Source organism: Haliotis rufescens, unplaced genomic scaffold (genome assembly GCF_023055435.1).
Source record: "Haliotis rufescens isolate VD_foot unplaced genomic scaffold, xgHalRufe1.0.p SCAF_14, whole genome shotgun sequence".
Lineage (NCBI taxonomy): Eukaryota > Metazoa > Mollusca > Gastropoda > Lepetellida > Haliotidae > Haliotis > Haliotis rufescens.
Genome location: NW_025963824.1, coordinates 8,800,447 through 8,822,632, shown reverse-complemented (window position 1 = coordinate 8,822,632; position 22,186 = coordinate 8,800,447). Strand labels below are relative to the sequence as shown.

At 44.2% G+C, this 22,186-nt stretch overlaps 1 protein-coding gene and 1 long non-coding RNA gene across 3 annotated transcripts in view; both read right to left on the bottom strand.

Moving 5' to 3' along the window:
* Nucleotides 1–507: 507 nt before the first annotated feature.
* The window catches only part of LOC124145402 (hepatoma-derived growth factor-related protein 2-like), a 63,370-nt gene continuing 41,691 nt past the window's right edge, over nt 508–22,186 (bottom strand). For both annotated transcript variants that reach the window (XM_046515154.2, XM_046515155.2), the window contains exons 12-20: nt 20,385–20,456; nt 19,252–19,346; nt 18,600–18,673; nt 13,496–13,566; nt 11,887–11,988; nt 8,739–8,846; nt 6,679–6,751; nt 3,653–4,512; nt 508–1,787 (exon numbers count right to left, since the gene is read on the bottom strand). In XM_046515154.2, the coding sequence (XP_046371110.2) occupies nt 1,638–1,787; nt 3,653–4,512; nt 6,679–6,751; nt 8,739–8,846; nt 11,887–11,988; nt 13,496–13,566; nt 18,600–18,673; nt 19,252–19,346; nt 20,385–20,456 (1,605 nt within the window). In that variant the 3' untranslated portion in view covers nt 508–1,637. The remainder of the gene's footprint in view (nt 1,788–3,652; nt 4,513–6,678; nt 6,752–8,738; nt 8,847–11,886; nt 11,989–13,495; nt 13,567–18,599; nt 18,674–19,251; nt 19,347–20,384; nt 20,457–22,186) is intronic.
* On the bottom strand, nt 16,723–18,163 carry LOC124145407. The gene is made up of 2 exons (XR_007220706.1): nt 17,331–18,163; nt 16,723–17,154 (listed from the first exon to the last, which is right to left on the bottom strand). It is a non-coding gene; the product is annotated as an uncharacterized LOC124145407 (long non-coding RNA).

Below are 22,186 nucleotides of genomic sequence, written 5' to 3'. Positions count from 1 at the left end.
TGCCCTTATGAATTAAGGAAGAAGACACATTTTCGCAAAACAATTACAGAACATTCGGCCACATGGCAGCTAAGTAAATACAGCATTGGACAAAAAAATCATTTAAGAAACGAAATGAGTGGGACCGACAAAGTTCATTTCTGTCTTCAAGGACTCCTGCTTTCTTTCCTTCTGATGTTGTTTACAGTCAACAATAGCACCTTGTGTGAGTGAGGTGGGCTTAACGCCGCTGCAAACAGTATTCCAGTTGTATCACGGCGTGTCAGGTAAATGTGGGAGGAAAGCCCGAAGTGATGTAGGTCTCAGACGTTTACCACTTTGGTGAAACCCACGAGCACGGGTATGGTGCTGACAAACCTAGAAACATAATCAGCTCGAACGCCTGAACATCGGTTTCTGGCGTTCCTGAGGGATGCAAATCTGTAAATTGCGGCGCCTTAGATGACTGGGCCACCCTGCCCCCTGGCACCATGTTTGATAGTCTTAGGGAAGACATGAAACCGAAGGGAGGGCAGGAGTAAAATTTATTGTGTAATTTAAAACACTGAAACACTCTCCAGTGTCACAAGTGGACATCAATACATCCAATAACTCATTCTGAAATGTCCAATAAATGCCAGCCATGAATTGCTCCAAAAGTAAATGCAGTTTCTGTCAAGACGTTTCGAGTGGACTACCAAATTTCGTACAGATATAATTTTTCATACATTTTACTCCTTACATGGTTTTCATAAGTGCAATGAACTGAAAAGAAAGTAACCAAGATATTAGATGCTAAATTTACTGGACAAAAGGAACCTGACTTGAGCTTCCGGCTACAGCAGCAGTGAATGACTTGGTTGTCGGATGCTAATGCCACATATGCCACACAACAGTTTGACACTACATAACAGACGTGCATGACTCGACTTCGCGACTTCAAGCTGAACATTTAACAGGATTCCAGATAGAAAATTGGCACACTTTCACACCATCTTGTATGAGCCATTCAGACGTTTCACACCCTTGCATTGATACACCACACTTCGTATTAAAGAAGTCCGTGTTCCTTGAATCGGTGAAACATCCATGCTGTGAACGATCACAATGATACGTCACAGTCCGATGCAGAACGACTGAAACCTTGAAATGCTTAGTTTGTTTCCCGTTCATCATTTAAATGGGAATCCCATCGTCCTCTCTTGCAAGGTCACGTCAAGGTCAGTAAAGACTACCCACTATCCCGTGCCTCATCACTTCCGCATCAGTACACATCCAGAACGGGCACTTCTTTTCTTAATGTCACACTCTGTTCACCGTTCACTCAGAGTTCTCGTTTGATTGTAGGGGTCACCTTGACCTGAAGCTGGTGTGTCTTCAAGATTCTCCTGGACAAGCTGAAGGTACATCAGCCATCTTGGCAGTGACTGGAACTATTGGCCCCGGGGTACTGGCATCACCCCCCGTCACTCCTGGTCACTCCTCCCAACATCCAGGGTTCATGTCCAGACAAGTGACCTTCAAAACGACTGGCGACTGTTCGCGAGAATTGCCTCATCACCATAACATGAAGGCGTCATATGTCCATACACAATAACATCCATGCACAATGAAGTTGAAAGACATTCTGTAACAGAATCAACACATCCTCACTAACTTCATACCCCCAGCAGAGAATGGAGTTCGTCATCGTCCATGACGGGGTCGCTCTCACTACCGCCATCTTCGTCGGGCAACGAGGCTGGTCCCTTCTTCTCTTGTGTTCCCATAATGATCTCTTCGATGCGAGCATTCAGGTCACGCCGATCCTGCAAAGTTACCAAACAAAGGTAGCATTTTGCAGGGATTCATCTAGGCGGATGTTTCGTTGTGAGGTTGGTGTTTTGTATTGAGGTGGGTGTATCGTTGTGAGGTTGGTACAGCAGAGGGTGTATCGTTGTGAGGTTGGTGTTTCGTTGTGAGGTTGGTGTTTGGTTGTGAGGAGGGTGTTTGGTTGTGAGGCGGGTGTTTTGTTGTGAGGTTGGTGTTTCGTTGTGAGGTTGGTGTTTGGTTGTGAGGAGGGTGTTTGGTTGTGAGGCGGGTGTTTTGTTGTGAGGTTGGTGTTTTGATGTGAGGCAGGTGTTTCGTTGTGAGGTTGGTGTTTCGTTGTGAGGCGGGTGTTTGGTTGTGAGGTTGGTGTTTCGTTGTGAGGCGGGTGTTTCGTTGTGAGGTTGGTGTTTCGTTGTGAGGCGGGTGTTTCGTTGTGGGGTTGGTGTTTCGTTGTGAGGTGGGTGATTGGTTGGTTGGTTGGTTGGTTTGTTTAACGCTGCACTCAGCAATATTCCAGCTATATGAAGGCAATCTGTAAATAATCCAGTCTGGACCAGACAAACCAGTGATGAATATCATGAGCATAGATCCACGCAATTGGGATCGATGACATGCATCAACCAAGTCAGCGAACCTGACCATCCGATCCCGTTAGTCGCCTTTTACGACAAGCGTAGTCACCTTTTGCGGCAAGCATGGGTTGCTGAAGACCTATTCTACCCCGGAATCTTCACCGGTGTTTTGTTGTGAGGCGGGTGTTTTGTTGTGAGGCGGGTGTTTTGTTGTGAGGCGGGTGTTTTGTTGTGAGGCGGGTGTTTTGTTGTGAGGCAGGATGTTTGGTAGTGAGGGAGGATGTTTGGTAGTGAGGCAAGATGTTTGGTGGCCGGAGGGGGATGTTTGGTAGCAAGGCAGGATGTTTGGCAGTGAGGCAGGATGTTTGTTTGTGTGAGGCGGGTGTTTGGTAGCAAGGCAGGATGTTTAGTAGTGAGGTGGATGTTTGGTAGTGAGGCGGATGTTTGGTAGTGAGGCGGATGTTTGGTAGTGAGGCGAATGATTGGTAGTGAGGCGAATGATTGGTAGTGAGGCAAATGATTGGTAGTGAGGTGGATGTTTGGTAGTGAGGCGGATGTTTAGTAGTGAGGCGGATGTTTGGTAGTGAGGCGAATGATTGGTAGTGAGGCGAATGATTGGTAGTGAGGCGGATGTTTGGTAGTGAGGCGAATGATTGGTAGTGAGGCGAATGATTGGTAGTGAGGCGGATGTTTGGTAGTGAGGCGAATGATTGGTAGTGAGGCGGATGTTTGGAAGTGAGACGGATGTTTGGCAGCAAGGCAGGATGTTTGTTTGTATGAGGTGGGTGTTTGGTAGTAAGACAGATGTTTGATAGCAAGGCAGGATGTTTGGTAGTGAGGCGGAATGTTTGGTAACAAGGCGGATGTTTGGTCGTGAGGCAGATGTTTGGTAGCAAGGCAGGATGTTTAGTAGTGAGGCGGAATGTTTGGTAAGAAGGCGGATGTTTGGTAGCAAGACAGGATGTTTGGTAGCAAGGCAGGATGTTTGGTATCAAGGCAGGATGTTTGGTAGCGAGGCGGATGTTTGGTAGCAAGGCGGATGTTTGGTAGCAAGGCAGGATGTTTGGTAACAAGACAGGATGTTTGTTAGCTAGGTAGATGTTTGGTAGCAAGGGAGATGTTTGGTAGCAAGGCGGATGTTTGGTAGTAAGGCAGGATGTTAGGTAGTTAGGCAGATGTTTGGTTGTGAGGCTGATTTTTGGTAGCAAGGCAGGCCTGATGGCTAATCATTACTTTAGCATGGACTGATCTCAACAGTATATTTCAATTGGGAAAAGTTACATAAAACTCACTGTGGTCTCCACGACATCTTCCTCCTCTTCTTCAACAACCTCGTTGTGGAACTCCGGAGACGACATCTTCTCCGGAACGATCGCAACCTCCGTTTCAGGAACTTGCAATGATGCCGTCTCCATTGCTGTTTCCTCCGCCGCTGCCTCTTTCACTGGTGGCGATGTCACAGCATGCAGTGCATCATGGGACGGCTCCTTTGCCGAATCAGAATCCACAACCGGTGAGGGAACGACACTTGTGTCCGTTGCGTTCCCTGAAGCACCCACAAGGTTTCCAAGTGGACTTGACCCTTCAACTCTGGAAACAGGCGTGTCGGCAGCAGGCGTATCGGCGCCAGTTAGCGGCGTCATGTTACTATTGTCCGTATCAACATCTGGGAGTGGCAGATCTAAAATCCCAGACACTTTCTTTGGTTCTGACACCTCCACAACCTCTCTGGAAGTTTCGTTCACAGTTCCTTGAAATTGTTCTGTCTGATCTGGCACCACTTCTTCCACTGGGGTTTTGTCTTTTGTGTCACTTTCACAATTTGGTGCCGCGTCCCCCGCACCGGTCGCCTTGGAGTCACTTTCCTCGTCCTCACTGAGGTCCGACAACACTGCCTTGATGTTGTCGGGAATGTTTGATTCGCGTTGGGGCTCCGGCTGGGGGATGGGCTTGGGAAGACCAGCTTGGTTTGGATTGATGAGATCTAAGCCTGGAATACCAGCAGACTTTTTCGGGAAAAAGAACGGAGTGGGTTCCTTGGAGTCTGACCCGGCAACGGATTCCGAAAGCACGGTAGATTCCGCGGAAACGTTAGTGTCTTTGTTGCCATCTGTGATATCATTCACTTTGTCCGTCGGAGTGGAATCACTACCTAGAAAAGTTAGAAACAAATGAAAACGTAAGCATCAACCAATTGAAATTAAGAACATTTTATTTCTTTATTGTGTGACGACTCACTTTTAAACATTCCATCTATATGGTCAGGGTATGAAGAACCTCAATCCACCAAGCAACAGAGCCTGACCACCCAATCCACCAAGCAACAGAGCCTGACCACCCAATCCACCAAGCAACATAGTCTAACCACCCAATCCACCAAGCAGCAGTCTGACCACCCAATCCACCAAGCAACAGGGCCTGACCACCCAATCCACCAAGCAACAGGGCCTGACCACCCAATCCACCAAGCAGCAGTCTGACCACCCAATCCACAAAGCAACAGAGTCTAACCACCCAATCCACCAAGCAACAGGGTCTGACCACCCAATCCACCAAGCAACAGGGCCTGACCACCCAATCCACCAAGCAACAGGGCCTGACCACCCAATCCACCAAGCAGCAGTCTGACCACCCAATCCACAAAGCAACAGAGTCTAACCACCCAATCCACCAAGCAGCAGTCTGACCACCCAATCCACCAAGTAACAGGGCCTGACCAACCAATCCACCAAGCAGCAGTCTGACCACCCAATCCACCAAGCAACAGGGCCTGACCACCCAATCCACCAAGCAACAGGGCCTAACCACCCAATCCACCAAGCAGCAGTCTGACCACCCAATCCACCAAGCAACAGGGCCTGACCACCCAATCCACCAAGTAACAGGGCCTAACCTCCCAATCCACCAAGCAGCAGTCTGACCACCCAATCCACCAAGCAACAGGGCCTGACCACCCAATCCACCAAGCAACAGGGCCTGACCACCCAATCCACCAAGTAACAGGGCCTAACCACCCAATCCACCAAGCAGCAGTCTGACCACCCAATCCACCAAGCAACAGGGCCTGACCACCCAATCCACCAAGCAGCAGTCTGACCACCCAATCCACCAAGCAACAGGACCTGACCACTTGATTCACCAAGCAACAGAGCCTGACCACCCAATCCACCAAGCAGCAGTATGACCACCCAATCCACCAAGCAACAGGGCCTGACCACCCAATCCACCAAGCAACAGAGTCTGACCACCCAATCCACCAAGCAACAGAGCCTGACCACCCAATCTACCCAGCAACAGAGCCTGACCACCCGATCCATGCTGGGGGCCTTTTCTAACCCTTAATCCTCATGACTAAAAAGACAGAGGTGGTTGAGGTTTAAAGGGCAAGTTCACACGGAAATGAACCTATTTTTCTTGTACTTTTTCCACATTAAAAGTGTTAACCTAGAAGTGTCAGACAAAAATATAAAAATATCACAATTAATTAACATATTTTTCCCATTAAAATGATTTATATTTTTCACATTTACCAAGTGTTCTATTTCCACAACAAAAACACCATGGCTTATGCCCCTTGCAATATGACGTCATTGGTGCCAATTGATAAACATTATGACGTCATTATGCTTTGTTAGAGCCGCTTCACGTGGTGTAGGTCCAGGTGTGTGATTCTAGCGTCTCAGATGCCAGCCAGCATAGTGTTATGCTGAGTCACCACTGCGCCGGAGTGTGTCGTAGGCCATGTTGTTTTACCGCAAACTGGTACTTGGTATCTTTTGAGTTGAGAATAGACAGGGACCCAGTTGAATTGGCACCAATTACGTCATAATCTAAGGGGGATAACTCAGGCCTGTTTAGCTCGAAAAACGAAGGCCTCATAACGGCATATCATTTTCACACTATTGTGAGCTTCCTACTTTCACTGTGAAAAAAATGAGTGTATATTTTCAAACACAGATACTAATTAATCCCAAATTTGCGTTTTGTTTAGAAAAAGAAAGAAAGTGATTTTTGCGTGTACACTTCCCCTTTAAGGAAAAACTTTCTGAGCAGCAGTAAAGAGTAAAAGGGTCTTGTTCACACAACTTTGACATTAAAAGTTATTCTAACCCAGATCTTCACGGGTTGACACTGTTAAGCTCTGTCATTGTTGTAAAGCATTCCCCCACCCGTGACCGGTGGTTCATAGCCTGAACAAGAAAGTCACCCAATTGAGAATTTAGGACCTGCTTTACCCTGAGCCACATTGGAGACCACATTGTCTGTGTGTTGGCAGGTGACAGTTGGGGATTAAGTGTTACAGTGGTGGACGACTTACCTTTCTCCGTGTCGAGTTCGTTCTCCTTGTTCTCCTTCTGGTTCAGCTCTGGTTTCTTCTTCATCTCCATCAGCTGCAACAGCAGACAGCCACAGTTGCAACAGACAGCCACAGTTGCAACAACAGACAGCCGCAGTTGCAACAACAGACAGCCACAGTTGCAACAGCAGACAGCCGCAGTTGCAACAACAGACAGCCACAGTTGCAACAACAGACAGCCGCAGTTGCAACAACAGACAGCCGCAACAACAGACAGCCACAGTTGCAACAACAGACAGCCGCAGTTGCAACAACAGACAGCCGCAGTTGCAACAACAGACAGCCGCAGTTGCAACAACAGACAGCCACAGTTGCAACAACAGACAGCCACAGTTGCAACAACAGACAGCCACAGTTGCAACAGCAGACAGCCACAGTTGCAACAGCACACAGCCACAGTTGCAACAACAGACAGCCGCAGTTGCAACAGCAGACAGCCACAGTTGCAACAGCACACAGCCGCAGTTGCAACAACAGACAGCCACAGTTGCAACAACAGACAGCCGCAGTTGCAACAACAGACAGCCGCAGTTACAACAACAGACAGCCGCAACAACAGACAGTCACAGTTGCAACAACAGACAGCCGCAGTTACAACAGACAGCCACAGTTGCAACAACAGACAGCCGCAGTTGCAACAACAGACAGCCACAGTTGCAACAACAGACAGCCACAGTTGCAACAACAGACAGCCACAGTTGCAACAACAGACAGCCGCAATTGCAACAGCAGACAGCCACAGTTGCAACCACAGACAGCCACAGTTGCAACAACAGACAGCCAGCAACAACAGACAGCCACAGTTGCAACAACAGACAGCCACAGTTGCAACAACAGACAGCCGCAGTTGCAACAAGAGACAGCCGCAGTTGCAACAGCAGACAGCCACAGTTGCAACAACAGACAGCCACAGTTGCAACAACAGACAGCCACAGTTGCAACGACAGACATCTTAAAGCAAAGTTATAGTTGCAACGACAGACAGCCGCAGTTGCAACGACAGACAGCCGCAGTTGCAACGACAGACAACCGCAGTTGCAACGACAGACAGCCGCAGCTGCAACAGCAGACAGCCGCAGTTGCAACAACAGACAGCCGCAGTTGCAACAGCTCATTCAAGTCATGTACCTATTCGTAAATCGCATCCTATTCACTCGCCAAACATCCAGTCAGAGTTATATGTATTAGGAATCCAATCTCATTAAAATCAGATCTTAGTTCTCGCTGCCGCTAAACAAAGATCTGAGGACATCCCATTACGGGTCCGTAAGAATGACCTTTCGCGAATTTTGACTGACCAATGAAATGACTGACAAGAAAGCGACATTAGCCAATCAGAAGGCAGCTCTCTCGAGCTTTACGACACTAGTTTCAAACTGGCGACTACGCTTCGAAACATTTTGACGTATTCTTGACTAAAAATATTTAAACTGATAAGAACAACATTCTGGAACGGCTTATAGATGGCCTAGATTGTATGGATATAATCATAAAACCCGTAACTGTCGTTCGGAATACCCTCTGAAATATTTTGTGGTTGCATGATTAGAAAACACATTCCGACAGTCACTTTCATGATCTGGTAAGCAACGCTCTGATTGGTTGGATGAAAGGATCTGACGTGACCCTTAATGTGATGTCCTCAGATCTTTGTTTAGCGTTAGCGAGAACTAAGATCTGATTTTAAGGAGATTGATTAGGAATCATAATTGTGTACAAAGCTCACTAAGGCACAAATAATAAAAATAATATTCCACAATGTTTCTTAAGATACAGTTTGTTTGTTATTCAACGCCGCAATCTGTACCAGACAATCCAGTGATTGTGGGAGGAAAGCCCGAAGTGATGCAGGTCCCAGGCGTTTACCACTTTGGTGAAACCCACGAGCACGGATATGGTGCTGACAAACCTTGAAACATAATCAGGGCGAACCGAGATTCGAACCCACAATCATAGGTTTCTGGCATGCCTACGGGACGCAACTATCATTCCTGTATTCCTACACCAGCCTCATTACTCACCTGTGGGGGAGCAGCTTCTCCATCCCCCATGACAAATAGTGCCTTGAACTTGTTGTATATAACTTCCGCCTTGGACTTAATGCGATCGCTGCCCTTGTACTTCCGACACTGAAATAAACATCAGACTGGCCTTATGCTATCACTAGGATGGTGTGGTTCCCTTGTTTAACGCCGCACTCAGCAATATTTCAGCTAGATGACGGCAGTTTGTAAAAATAATAGTCTGGATCAGACAATCCAGTGATTGACATCGTAAGCATCTATCTACGGAATTGGGATATGTCAGCAAGCCTGGCTACCCAAACCTGTCATTTTGGATGTACTGTTAGTCATGGGTCATATTGTTCAAGGTCACTCAGAGTTTTCTCTCTTCAATGTCCTGTGGACTTTAAGCGAGCTGGGATTATAATTGTCATCACTGTGACCATACTGTCTACTGTTTGTCCGTGTCTTGGTGTGGTTGGTTGGATGGTTTGTTGTTTAACACCGCACTCAGCAATATTCCAGCTGTACGACGGCGGTCTGTAAATAATCAAGTCTGGACCAGAAAATCCAGTCATCATGCGCATCGATCCACGCAATTGGGATACGATGACATGCATCACCCAAGTCAGCGAGCCTGACCACCCGATCCCGTTAGTCCTTTCTGACAAGCATAGTCGCCTTTTACGGCAAGCATGGGCTGCTGAAAACCTATTCTACCCCGGATCTTCACGGGTGGGTTTGGTGTGGACTGACAGGTCCATCAATAACTATTTGCTTCACATCTAACAAGTACATCTATTCATCTTGCAAAAGGATACCATATTCGAAGACAGGAAAACATTACACGGGTATCTTTTTTACTTTATGGGTAAATTCACTTCCTTCAATTTGCCTATTTGTTTAACACATTTAGCATATTTAAAACTGTATGACGGCCGCCTAAAGATAATTGAGTGATTGGCATGAGCAACAATCCAATCTGTCACTGTACGTTGACACACTGTCAAGTAAGTCAATGAGCCTGATGCCCATACAAGGTTCTTATTTGTCACGACAATCACCATTAACGGCAAGCATGGGTTGCTGAAGACATTTTCTTCTCCGGATCTTCACAGTAGCTTCTTCTTTGAAGCAGTCAGATTTAACAATTTAATTTTGAATTAAATTACTTTCACATAGTTAAGTGCGCAACTGTGATCGATACTAGTATCGGGAAGTATCAGTGTATAGTCCCACCACTAGTCCTTATTTATACAACAGCAACTTAGCAATTTTAATACATTGTTCAAGGTCACTCAGAGTTTTCTCTCTTCAACGTCCTGTGGACTCTAAGCGAGCTGGGTATATAATTGTCATCACTGTGACCATATCTATTCTTGTTAAAGTCATCAATCAGGGACGACTAGTTGCATTATTACTGTTTGGGAGAATAATAGTAATTTCTGAACCAATTTCTAAATCTGGCTTTGTGCCTCTCAAGCATTAACATTTAAACAAGACTTAGTGAATGTTTCACAATCATGTAAGCGAGTGTGGTTGTTGTCTGACGCCACTCAGCAATATTCCAGCTATATGACCTCAGCATGTAAATAATCAAGTCTGGACCAGATAATCTAGTGATTGATATCATGAGTATCAATATACACAATTGGGATATGATGAACGATTGAATGACTTAGGATTAATTAGACTGTACTTCTAGCATGGTTTACACAAATTTAAATTAGGTCACATTATAATTTGCCATCTCATTTTCTCTCTGGTCAAACTTCCTGCATGTAATTTGTAAAATAAAGGTCACTCAGAGTTTTCTCTCTTCAACGTCCTGTGGACTCTAAGCGAGCTGGGTATATAATTGTCATCACTGTGACCATATTTAATCTTGTTAAAGTAATTAATCAGGGACGACATGTGGCATTATTACTGTATGGGAGAATAATAGTAATTTGCATCCCCCGAAATAATCTTAAACTCAGCTTTGTGTCTGTCAAACATCAACATTTAAACAAGTGAAGTTTTACAATCACTATCTTTGTTTGACGCCGCACTCAGCAATATTCTAGCTATATGACAGCGGTCTGTAAAAAATCAAGTCTGTACCAGACAATCCAATGACTGATATCATGAGCATCGATCCTGTGAGGCAATAAATCAGGCCAGGACAAGAGGGTAGGGGCCAAAGGTTCCTTGTTTTGTATTGATTAACCTATGGAATTGCGATATTTTAAACTGGTATTGAACTATTTTACTACCTTACGACTAATGGGTGTGCCTCTTCTAAGAATAAATCATTCTGCTTTAAACGCTGTCTCAGGTGACTTCTAATGTGCATCTGTCCATGTGCTGCCGGAAGTGTAGTACACAACCGAGATACCTGTTTTTCTAGAGTGCGTGTTGCAAGCCGCCTACCTTTGTTGTTTTTGTTGTTTAACGCCGCACTAGGCAATATTCCAGCTATATGACGGCGGTCTGTAAATAATCGAGTCTGGACCAGACAATCCAGTGATTGATATCAAGAGCATCGATCCACGTAATTGGGATCGATGACATGTATCAACCAAGTCACCGAGCCTGACCACCCGATCCTGTTAGTCGCCTTTTACGACAAGCACAGTCGCCTTTTACGGCAAGCATGAGTTGCTGAAGACCTATTCTACCCCGGAATCTTCACAGGTCAAGCGGTCTACCTTCTTGATGGTGTTCATGATGTCTGGTTTTACTAGTGTGTGTTGCAAGCCGCCTACCTTCTTGATGGTGTTCATGATGTCTGGTTTTACTAGTGTGTGTGTTGCAAGCCGCCTACCTTCTTGATGGTGTTCATGATGTCTGGTTTTACTAGTGTGTGTGTTGCAAGCCGCCTACCTTCTTGATGGTGTTCATGATGTCTGGTTTTACTAGTGTGTGTGTTGCAAGCCGCCTACCTTCTTGATGGTGTTCATGATGTCTGGTTTTACTAGTGTGTGTGTTGCAAGCCGCCTACCTTCTTGATGGTGTTCATGATGTCTGGTTTTACTAGTGTGTGTGTTGCAAGCCGCCTACCTTCTTGATGGTGTTCATGATGTCTGGTTTTACTAGTGTGTGTGTTGCAAGCCGCCTACCTTCTTGATGGTGTTCATGATGTCTGGTTTTACTAGTGTGTGTGTGTGTGTTGCAAGCCGCCTACCTTCTTGATGGTGTTCATGATGTCCGGGTTTTTCTTCAGCATGACCTGGTTGACGGGCAACGCCTCGAGGTCCTCCATGATGGCAATACACTTGTCCACGTCCTGCACAGACAGACGGAGTGGTCACATAATAGGGGCGTCAAGTCTATGTCCCACGAAGGGCACTGACTATATTATCGCGATATCGGAAAATCCCATAATTCACACCCTGTTGGCTGTTTGCAGATCTGAGCAGGATATTTCATCGCTTGACTGAATATCCTGCTGGATGTCACAGTAAACATATCAGCTTGTTCATGAATGTGTCTGGAATGTTTTTGAAGTGGCATTACTGTATTCGACGTAATAAGCACACAGGGCACTCGCAAAATTAGAAATAGGGGGCTTATTAGAATATTATTTTGGTGAAAAAAAAAAAGTTGAAAGATAACTTTCGTGGTTTATGCTGGCAGCCTGAAATGTTTATGTACGACAGATATATTTTTCCAGAATTTGATTGCCCATAAATAAGGGTGCAAATAACACTTGTGCGCGTATTATACCGAATAATACAGTCTGTACCTGGAACTATTGTTCAAGGTGCAATTTCAGCACTAAAAATACATATTTCTTACTGATTCTTTAAATACCCAAAGAAAAGCTACCGATAAGCACACAAAACCAAATCTGACTGGGAATAAGGTGAGATGAGGTGAAATTGGGTTTAACGTCGCGTCCAAGATATTGTACTTATATAGCGACGTGCATGTACGTGTGTGTGGCTGCTTGTACTTGTCCGGACTGATGCCGATTTATAGTGCTAGCTCACTGAGATACCATGCCGCAGTTTAACATGAATACCCCACTCAGACACAGTATACTGACTCTGAGCCGACCAGTCCTTGTTTTAGCCCCTTAATGCCGAGCACCAGACAGGGTAACAACAAGTACCATCTTTTAACGTATTTTGGTATGACGCGGTCGGGGATCGAACCCCGGACCTTCCGCTCTCCGGGCGGACGCTCTACCACTAGACCACGGAGGCGGTGACTGGGAATAAGAAAGATTGAACATATAACACACAATTATTATATCCAAAAGTATCACAACATAAAAGCTTACTGTAGGCTTTTCTCAGTATTCTATCATACATCTCTGATAGGTTTAACCAATACTTAACCACTCTACACACAGCGTTTACATACAAAGGCAATAACTTTGTCACGACTGACCAATGGATCCAGTATTTGAAATAAAGTGAGTGAGTGAGTATGGTTTTACGCCGCTTTTAGCAATATTCCAGCAATATAACGGCGGGGGACACCAGAAATGGGCTTCACATATTGTACCCATGTCGGGAATCGAACCCGGGTCTTCGGCGTGACGAGCCAACGCTTTAACCACTAGGCTACCCGACCGCCCCATTTGAAATAAAGGGGTCATTGGTACCTCTAGCATTAGAATCTACGACCCCAAGCTTATTTGTTTGACATAGAGTATTTTCTCTTTTTTTTTAAATGTTTTCTGGGATAACTGGCAATTTCTTTTTCTTAAACCTGAGGCAGAATTATATTTTTCTATTTTTCTTGGAGAAAGTATTTGTTTACACTGAAGCAGATCGCCCACTCACCGTTTTATCAACCTGTAAGGACTTCTTTATTTCGATGTCCATCTGGATCAGCGTGGTCTCCGTCTGGATAACTGAAACAAACCAAGCCATCAATACTGTGTGTCTGGATAACCTAAACAAACCATCAATACTGTATCTGTCTGGATAACTGAAACAAACCAAGCCATCAATACTGTGTCTGTCTGGATAACTGAAACAAACCATCAATACAGTGTCGCTGTCTGGATAACCGAAACAAGCCATCGATACTGTATCTGTCAATGCTCATGATATCAATCACTGGGTTTCCTGGTTCATTCCGTTATTCATAGACCGCCGTCATAGCAACAGTGTTGCTGAGTGCGGTATCAAACAAACAATCCTCTATAAGCAGATTTGGAAATTGACTGTGAAATATAAATCCTATTAGGGCTGGGACGATACACCAACTGTGCGATCCGATATGTATCACGATACCTTGTTCACGATCTGATATGTATCACGATACTTGTATCTGCTCGTATCTGTAGTGCATAACCCATATTTTTCATAGACAAGATGTTGTTGGTTGTTGGTTTGTTGTTTAACGCCGCACTCAGCAATATTCCAGCTATATGACGGCGGTCTGTAAATAATCGAGTCTGGACCAGACAATCCAGTGATTGATATCATGAGCATCGATCCACGCAATTGAGATCGATGACATGCATCAACAAAGTCAGCGAGCCTGACCACCCGATCCCGTTAGTCGCCTTTTATGACAAGCATAGTCGCCTTTTACGGCAAGCATGGGTTTCTGAAGACCTATTCTACCCCGGATCTTCACGGGTCTCATAGACAAGATGGTCAAACTCCTTGCACACTGATGATTTAGAGTTGGCTGTGTCAGTGTGGTGCAACTGGTGAAATATTTAAGTTTTCACTACAATTTTCACTACCAATTTTCACAACTAACTTTCACTACCAATTTTCACTACCAATTTTCACTACTAATTAGAGTTTGGTGTAACAACAATTAAAGAAAACATGAATCGATAATTTTTAGTAATACTAGTATCGGGAAGTATCAGTGTATAGTCCCACCACTAGTCCTTATTTATACAACAGCAATTTTAATACATTGTTCAAGGTCACTCAGAGTTTTCTCTCTTCAACGTCCTGTGGACTCTAAGCGAGCTGGGTATATAATTGTCATCACTGTGACCATGTTTGTTCTTGTTAAAGTAATTAATCAGGGACGACCTGTGGCATTATTACTGTATGGGAGAATAATAGTAATTTGCATACTCCGAAATAATCTTAAAATCTAGCTTTGTGTCTGTCAAACATCAACATTTAAACAAGTGGAAGTTTTACAATCACTTTCTTTATTTAACACCGCACTCAGCAATATTCTAGCTATATGACGCCGGTCTGTAAATAATCGAGTCTGGACCAGACAATCCAGTGACTGACATCATGAGCATCGATCCACACAATTGGGATACGATGAATGGCTGAATGACTATGGTTTCATAGACTATTTCTAGTTCATACAAATTTAAATTGTATCACCTTATAATCTCTTTTTCTTTCTGGTCAAACGTACTGCATGTAAAATAAAGGTCACTCAGAGTTTTCTCTCTTCAACGTCCTGTGGACTCTAAGCGAGCTGGGTATATAATTGTCATCACTGTGACCATATCTAGTCTTGTTAAAGTAATCAATCAGGGAACGACTTGTGGCATTATGACAGTTTGGCAGAATATTACCGCCACTAAAACTATTTCAAACTTAAACTTTGTGCCTGTCGAATTTCAACTTTAGGTGTGTAAATTCAAAAATCATAAGTGTGTGGTTGTTCAACCCCATACTCCATAATATTCAAGGGACAACTTGCACAAAGCGATCTTAGCGCTAAGACGATCATAACTCCCATACTTTAACATAGGCTTACGATAGTCTTAGTGCTAAGATCGCTTTGTGCAAGTAGGCCCAGGGTGTCGTACAAAACAACCTTAACGCTACGACTGTCGTAGGTCTATGTTAAAGTATGGGAGTTACGATCATCTTAGCGCTAAGATCGCTTTGTACAACGGCACCCTGGTCAATGATGGCAGCCTTAAATTAATCAAGTCTGGACAATTAATAGGATCATCACCACTAATATACAGTGAATGATATAAGCAAAGCCATCAATCATGTCACCGAATCTTATCACCCAGACCTAATAGTCGCGTCTTATGACCAGCATACGATGCTAATGACCAATCGTTGTCCAGAGTTTACAATCAGCTCACAGCACATCAGTCATCATCCTGAGGCGAAGGAATTAACTAACTATATAAGTACAGTTTCTACCCTTGCCGAACTAGACTGGTATTTCGGAGTTATTATACTAAACAAACATCCGGTTCGTATACTGCGGTACAAATTTCATTCAATTGCAGGATTCGCAAAGCAGATGTACCTCAACTTGGTATTGATATATCATCTAAATCTTTTTAAAATTTATAAGGTGCTCAAGTAATTTTAAGCATTTCGCGATGTAAAACCCGTTTGATAACAATATAGAGATCTTGATTATCGATCAGATCATCTTGACTGGGTGTTGACAATTTGCGGGAACTTACAGCAAGTAAATATGAGAGGTGGAATCTGATTGGTTGGCGGGAGGGACATAGAAGGGAAATAAGTCGTAATAGCCACTGATGGCGCTACAATCAAGCCACGAAATTTCAGCCTAGTTCGGAAAAGGTGGAAAGTGGTCTTTATGGTACTTTAATGCAAGATGACCTTGTGTTATGTGGCAGTAGATTTTATTGAAGATTGAAGACATCAAGAGCATCAATCCACGCAATTGGTAAATTGGTAGGTTGGTTGGTTTGTTGTTAAACGTCCCACTCAGCAATATTCCAGCTATATGATGGCAGTCTGTAAACAATCAAGTCTGGACCAGACAATCCAGTGATTGACATGAGCACTGATCCACGCAATTTGGATATGATGACATGCATCAACCAAGTCAGCGAGCCTAACCACCCGATCCCGTTAGTTGCTTTTGACGGCAAGCATGGGTTACTGAAGACAAGTGTAACACTTGTAATCTAAAGTAGACAAACTGCCTCATACGAACAGCTACAAAAGTCAATCACTTTTTCCCACTACTGGTGAGAAGCTTTGTACAAAATAATGTTTATCTGGCCTTGTACACTCAAAAAATCAGCTGTCCCCATCAACACCCCCACTTGTAAACGGGACACAAATAATTCTGATTTCGCCCTGTCAACTCAGACAAAGCTGAAGCTGTCACCGAGAAAACCAAAGGTTTAACTCAAGGGGAATAGTCGTCATCCCTGTTGACATTTCTTGGGCACGCTATTCTCAAATATTTATACTATGGTCTTCTTGAATCTTTTTGTTTTTAGCATGTTTATAGAACCCTAAAGTTTGAAAGTTGTATTCCAGTCTTGTTACCCTTCAGGCGAGGCTCCATTCATTGCGTTCATTCACACTCAGTGTCCAAACGTCAAACACTAGATCAAGCAGTTGGATTCTTTACTTAGCTGGGGGACAGCACATTGTAAAAATGAATTTGACCTTTGGAACTGACGACATTGACCTTTGGAACTGACGACATTGACCTTTGGAACTGACAAGGTTTTCCTTTGGCACTGACGACATTGACCTTTGGCACTGACCTTTGGCACTGATGACACTGACCTTTGGCACTGACGACATTGACCTTTGGCACTGACGACATTGACCTTTGGCACTGACAACATTGACCTTTGGCACTGATGACACTGACCTTTGGCACTGACGACATTGACCTTTGGCACTGACAACATTGACCTTTGGCACTGATGACACTGACGACATTGACCTTTGGCACTGACAACATTGACCTTTGGCACTGATGACACTGACCTTTGGCACTGACGACATTGACCTTTGGCACTGACAACATTGACCTTTGGCACTGATGACACTGACCTTTGGCACTGACGACATTGACCATTCACTCATTTACAATAACCTTAGCCAGGATCTTGAAATTTAACCAACATACAAATTTGGTGATGAAATCTTTTTTTTTAATGACGTGACCTTGACCTATCAGGCAGCATTTTGAGTCTGACCTTGACCTTTGATCTTATAATTCCACATGCGTTCATGACTATGGATAACCAGCACTTAAAAGATCAAATATGTTTTTTTCTTACTTCAATTAAAAAACTGAAGCATCCACCAAACATGCTTGTATTAGTGCTAATGCAGCCTCTAAAAAATATTAACTCTTACATTGCTTTCCACTTCCAGTGAGTTGGCCAAGTATGAAAGGCTTGTATTCACAAACTTTTTCTGTTCTGTTTTCGCCCTGTCAACTCAGACAAAGCTGAAGCTTTCACCGAGAAAACCAAAGGTTTAACTCAAGGGGAATAGTCGTCATCCTTGTTGACATTTCTTGGGCATTATTGACATTAACATGAATCGAATAACAGTTTGGGAAAATTTACAGAATAACAGTTTGGGGAATCTAACAAAATAACCAGTGGTTGACTTCATGATAAAAATTCCATGCCATCGTGATACAATGATATGCTTTGTTTGTTTAATGCTGCACTCAGCAATGTCCCAGCTATATGACAGCAGTCTGTGAATAACAGACTCTGGACCAGACAATCAAGTGATTGATATGAGCATCAATCTATGCAATTGGGATATGACGACAAGCATCAACCAAGCCAGCAAGCCTGAGCACCCGATCCTGTTAGTCGCCTCTTACCAGGCAATCCAGTGATTGATGTCATGAGCATCTATACCCTCTGTGGGTGCACCCAAAATCTGACAATAGTCCCCAGCAAGAATTATCAAATTCAAACCCGGCAAAAGCAGTTTTAAACAAAACATGGTGCATTCCTCCGCTGAGGAAACCACAATAAAATGTCCCATTTTCTGCAATGGCTGTCAACTCAGACAAAGCTGAAGCTGTCACTGAGAAATCAAAAGATTTACTCAAGGGGAATAATCGTCATCCTTGTTGACAGCCATATACTGGGGTACCAAAAGTAACTCACTCCAGTACTTGACTGGGCTGATTTCTATTGATTCTATTTGATTATTTTCTGGAACTAGTACTTACAATGTATTTTTTCTTTCTTCTTCTGTTCGTATTTTATGCGTTTCTTTCTTTCCTTCTCCTCTTCCTTGTCATGGCTGCAAATAGATTCATTTGTTTCAGATAATCCATTTGTTTCAGATAATCCATTTGTTTCAGATGATCCATTTGTTTCAGATGATCCATTTGTTTCAGATGATCCATTTGTTTCAGATAATCCATTTGCGTCAGATAATACATTTGTTTTAGATTATCCAACTTTTCAGATTGTTAGTGGCGGCAAATCAGAAACCACAGCCCAAACAGCTAATAAAAGCATTTTTGTTCCTCCAAGATTCATTTTACAACATGACCGGTCAACTCAGACAAAGCTGAAGCTGTCACTGAGAAACCAAAGATTTAACTCAAGGGGAATAATCGTCATCCTTGTTGACAGCCATGCTGCAAGTGTTTCAAAATCAAAATGGATCATCACCCTGACGCAACTGTCGAAATCCTAGAGATGTATTTTTTAGCAATATTCAACCGATATCGAAGCGGAGGACATCAGAACTGAGTCTCAGACATTGAGCAAACGCTATTACCACTAGGCTACCCCACCACCCCTCTTAGCGATGTAGGTTTTAATTGAACAAAGGGAGACTTCATTACGTGTCCTGTTACGGAGGCTACTCACTGTCTTCTTTCTTTATCCTGTTTTTTCTTCTTTTCATCGTCTTCCTTCTCCAAAGATTCGGCCTTCAGCGTCTCCTCCTTCTTTGCCTTAGATTCCTACAACAGTAGGCGAGAGATTGAGTGTCTGTGCAAGTGAGAGGCTGTGCAAGTGAGCGGCTGTGCAAGTGAGTTTGCGTGAGTGAGAGTTTGCGTGAGTGAGTGTCTGCGTGAGAGTGTCTGCACGAGTATCTGCACGAGTGTGTGAGTGAGGGTGCAAGTGTCTGCGCGAGTGAGTCTGCGCAAGTGTGTGTCTGCGCAAGTGTGTCTGCCCGAGCGAGTGTCTGCGCGAGCGAATGTCTGTGAGTGAGTGTCTGCGGAGTGAGTGGCTGTACGAGTGTGCGAATGAGTGTGCGAGTGCGAGTGTCTGCACCAGTGTGCGAGTGTGTCTGCGCAAGTGTGTGTCTGCGCAAGTGTGTCTGTGCGAGCGAGTGTCTGCGCAAGTGTGTGTCTGCGCAAGTGTGTCTGTGCGAGCGAGTGTCTGCGCAAGCGTGTGTCTGCGCAAGTGTGTGTCTGCGCAAGTGTGTCTGCGCGAGCGAGTGTGTGTGCGAGCGAGTGTCTGCGCAAGTGTGTGTCTGCGCAAGTGTGTCTGGGCGAGCGAGTGTCTGCGCAAGTGTGTGAGAGCGAGTGTCTGCGCAAGTGTGTGTCTGCGATTGAGTGTGTGCAAGAGTGAGTATGTGCACAAGTGTGTGTGCGTGTGTCTGTGCGTGAGTGAGCGTCTCTGCAAGAGTAGGATTTGGCTATGTGTGTGGGTGTATTTGAATTGGTGAGTTGGGTTGGATGCCACTTAAAACAGTATGGCCAGGTTCAAAATCAAGATAAGTCCTCCTGTCTATTCCTAAGGACATATTAAGGTCACTCAGAGTTTTCTCTCTTCAACGTCCTTTGGACTCTAAGCGAGCTGGGATTATAACTGTCATCACTGTGACCATTTAACATTAATTTGGCAATCATGGGACAATTCTTCACAACATTCTTCTCAAATCACCGTAAATGAAGTTATTTTGGACTTCTTTTGACAGCAGCAGAAGTCTGGGGCTCATACACTCCTGAAGGTATCGTTTATATCATTGAAAAGGCCATTGTTTAGATTCTCACCTTCAGTTTCTTTGTTTCTCTTCTCTTTGATTCCTTTGGTTGGTTTTCGGGTTTCTCTTCCACTGCTTCCTCCTTGGAGAAATAAACACAAACATACTCGTCAAAACCCAGGTGTGAGGTGGGGAAATAAACACAAACATACTTGTCAAAACCCAGGTGTGAGGTGGGGAAATAAACACAAACATACTTGTCACAACCCAGGTGTGAGGTGGGGAAATAAACACAAACATACTTGTCAAAACCCAGGTGTGAGGTGGGGAAATAAACACAAATATACTCGTCAAAACCCTGGTGTGAGGTGGGGAAATAAACACAAACATACTCCTCAAAACCCAGGTGTGAGGTGGGGAAATAAACACAAACATACTCCTCAAAACCCAGGTGTGAGGTGGGGAAATAAACACAAACATACTCCTCAAAACCCAGGTGTGAGGTGGGGAAATAAACACAAACATACTTGTCAAAACCCAGGTGTGAGGTGGGGAAATAAACACAAACATACTCCTCAAAACCCAGGTGTGAGGTGGGGAAATAAACACAAACATACTTGTCACAACCCAGGTGTGAGGTGGGGAAATAAACACAAACATACTTGTCAAAACCCAGGTGTGAGGTGGGGAAATAAACACAAACATACTCGTCAAAACCCTGGTGTGAGGTGGGGAAATAAACACAAACATACTCCTCAAAACCCAGGTGTGAGGTGGGGAAATAAACACAAACATACTTGTCACAACCCAGGTGTGAGGTGGGGAAATAAACACAAACATACTCGTCACAACCAAGGTGTGAGGTGGCAAAATCAGAGGACCAAACTCTCAGAGGACCAAACTCCTGAGAGGACCAGACTCCTGAGAGGACCAAACTCCTGAGAGGACCAAACTCCTGAGAGGACCAAACTCTCGAGAGGACCAAACTCCTGAGAGGACCAAACTCTCGAGAGGACCAAACTCCTGAGAGGACCAAACTCCTGAGAGGACCAGACTCCTGAGAGGACCAAACTCTTGAGAGGACCAAACTCTTGAGAGGACCAAACTCCTGAGAGGACCAGACTCCTGAGAGGACCAAACTCCTGAGAGGACCAAACTCTCGAGAGGACCAAACTCCTGAGAGGACCAAACTCTCGAGAGGACCAAACTCCTGAAAGACCAAACTCTTGAGAGGACCAAACTCCTGAGAGGACCAAACTCTCAAGAGGACTAAACTCTCAAGAGGACCAAACTCTTGAGAGGGCCAAACTCCCGAGAGGACCAGTAAGTTTTAGAACCAGCGTTAGAAATTGGCACTTGTCCTGTATTCCTTGCCAAACTGCCCAATAGTTAAGGTATCATAAGGACTAGTAGAAATTTGCCTTTTTTAAGGTTTTTTCTATATGTTATCATCATAAGGACTAATGAACTAAAAAATTTCTACCATTGAGAACAGTATAGTCACTCAAAGTTTTCTCTCAACTTCCTGTAGACACTAAGCACCAGCAACTTAGTGCCATCAGGTCTTGTTCAAAGTTTTCTTTGAAGCAGAAAGATTTAACAATTATGCTGTGAAAATAACTACCTTAGCTCTTGATACATTGTTCAAGGTCACTCAGAGTTTTCTCTCTTCAACGTCCTGTGGACTCTAAGCGAGCTGGGTATATAATTGTCATCACTGTGACCATATTTGTTCTTGTTAAAGTCATCAATCAGGGACGACTAGTTTTTATTACTGTTTTGGAGAATAATAGTAATTTGCATCCACCGAAATAATCTTAAAATCTAGCTTTGTGTCTGTCAAACATCAACATTTAGTGGAAGTTTTACAAT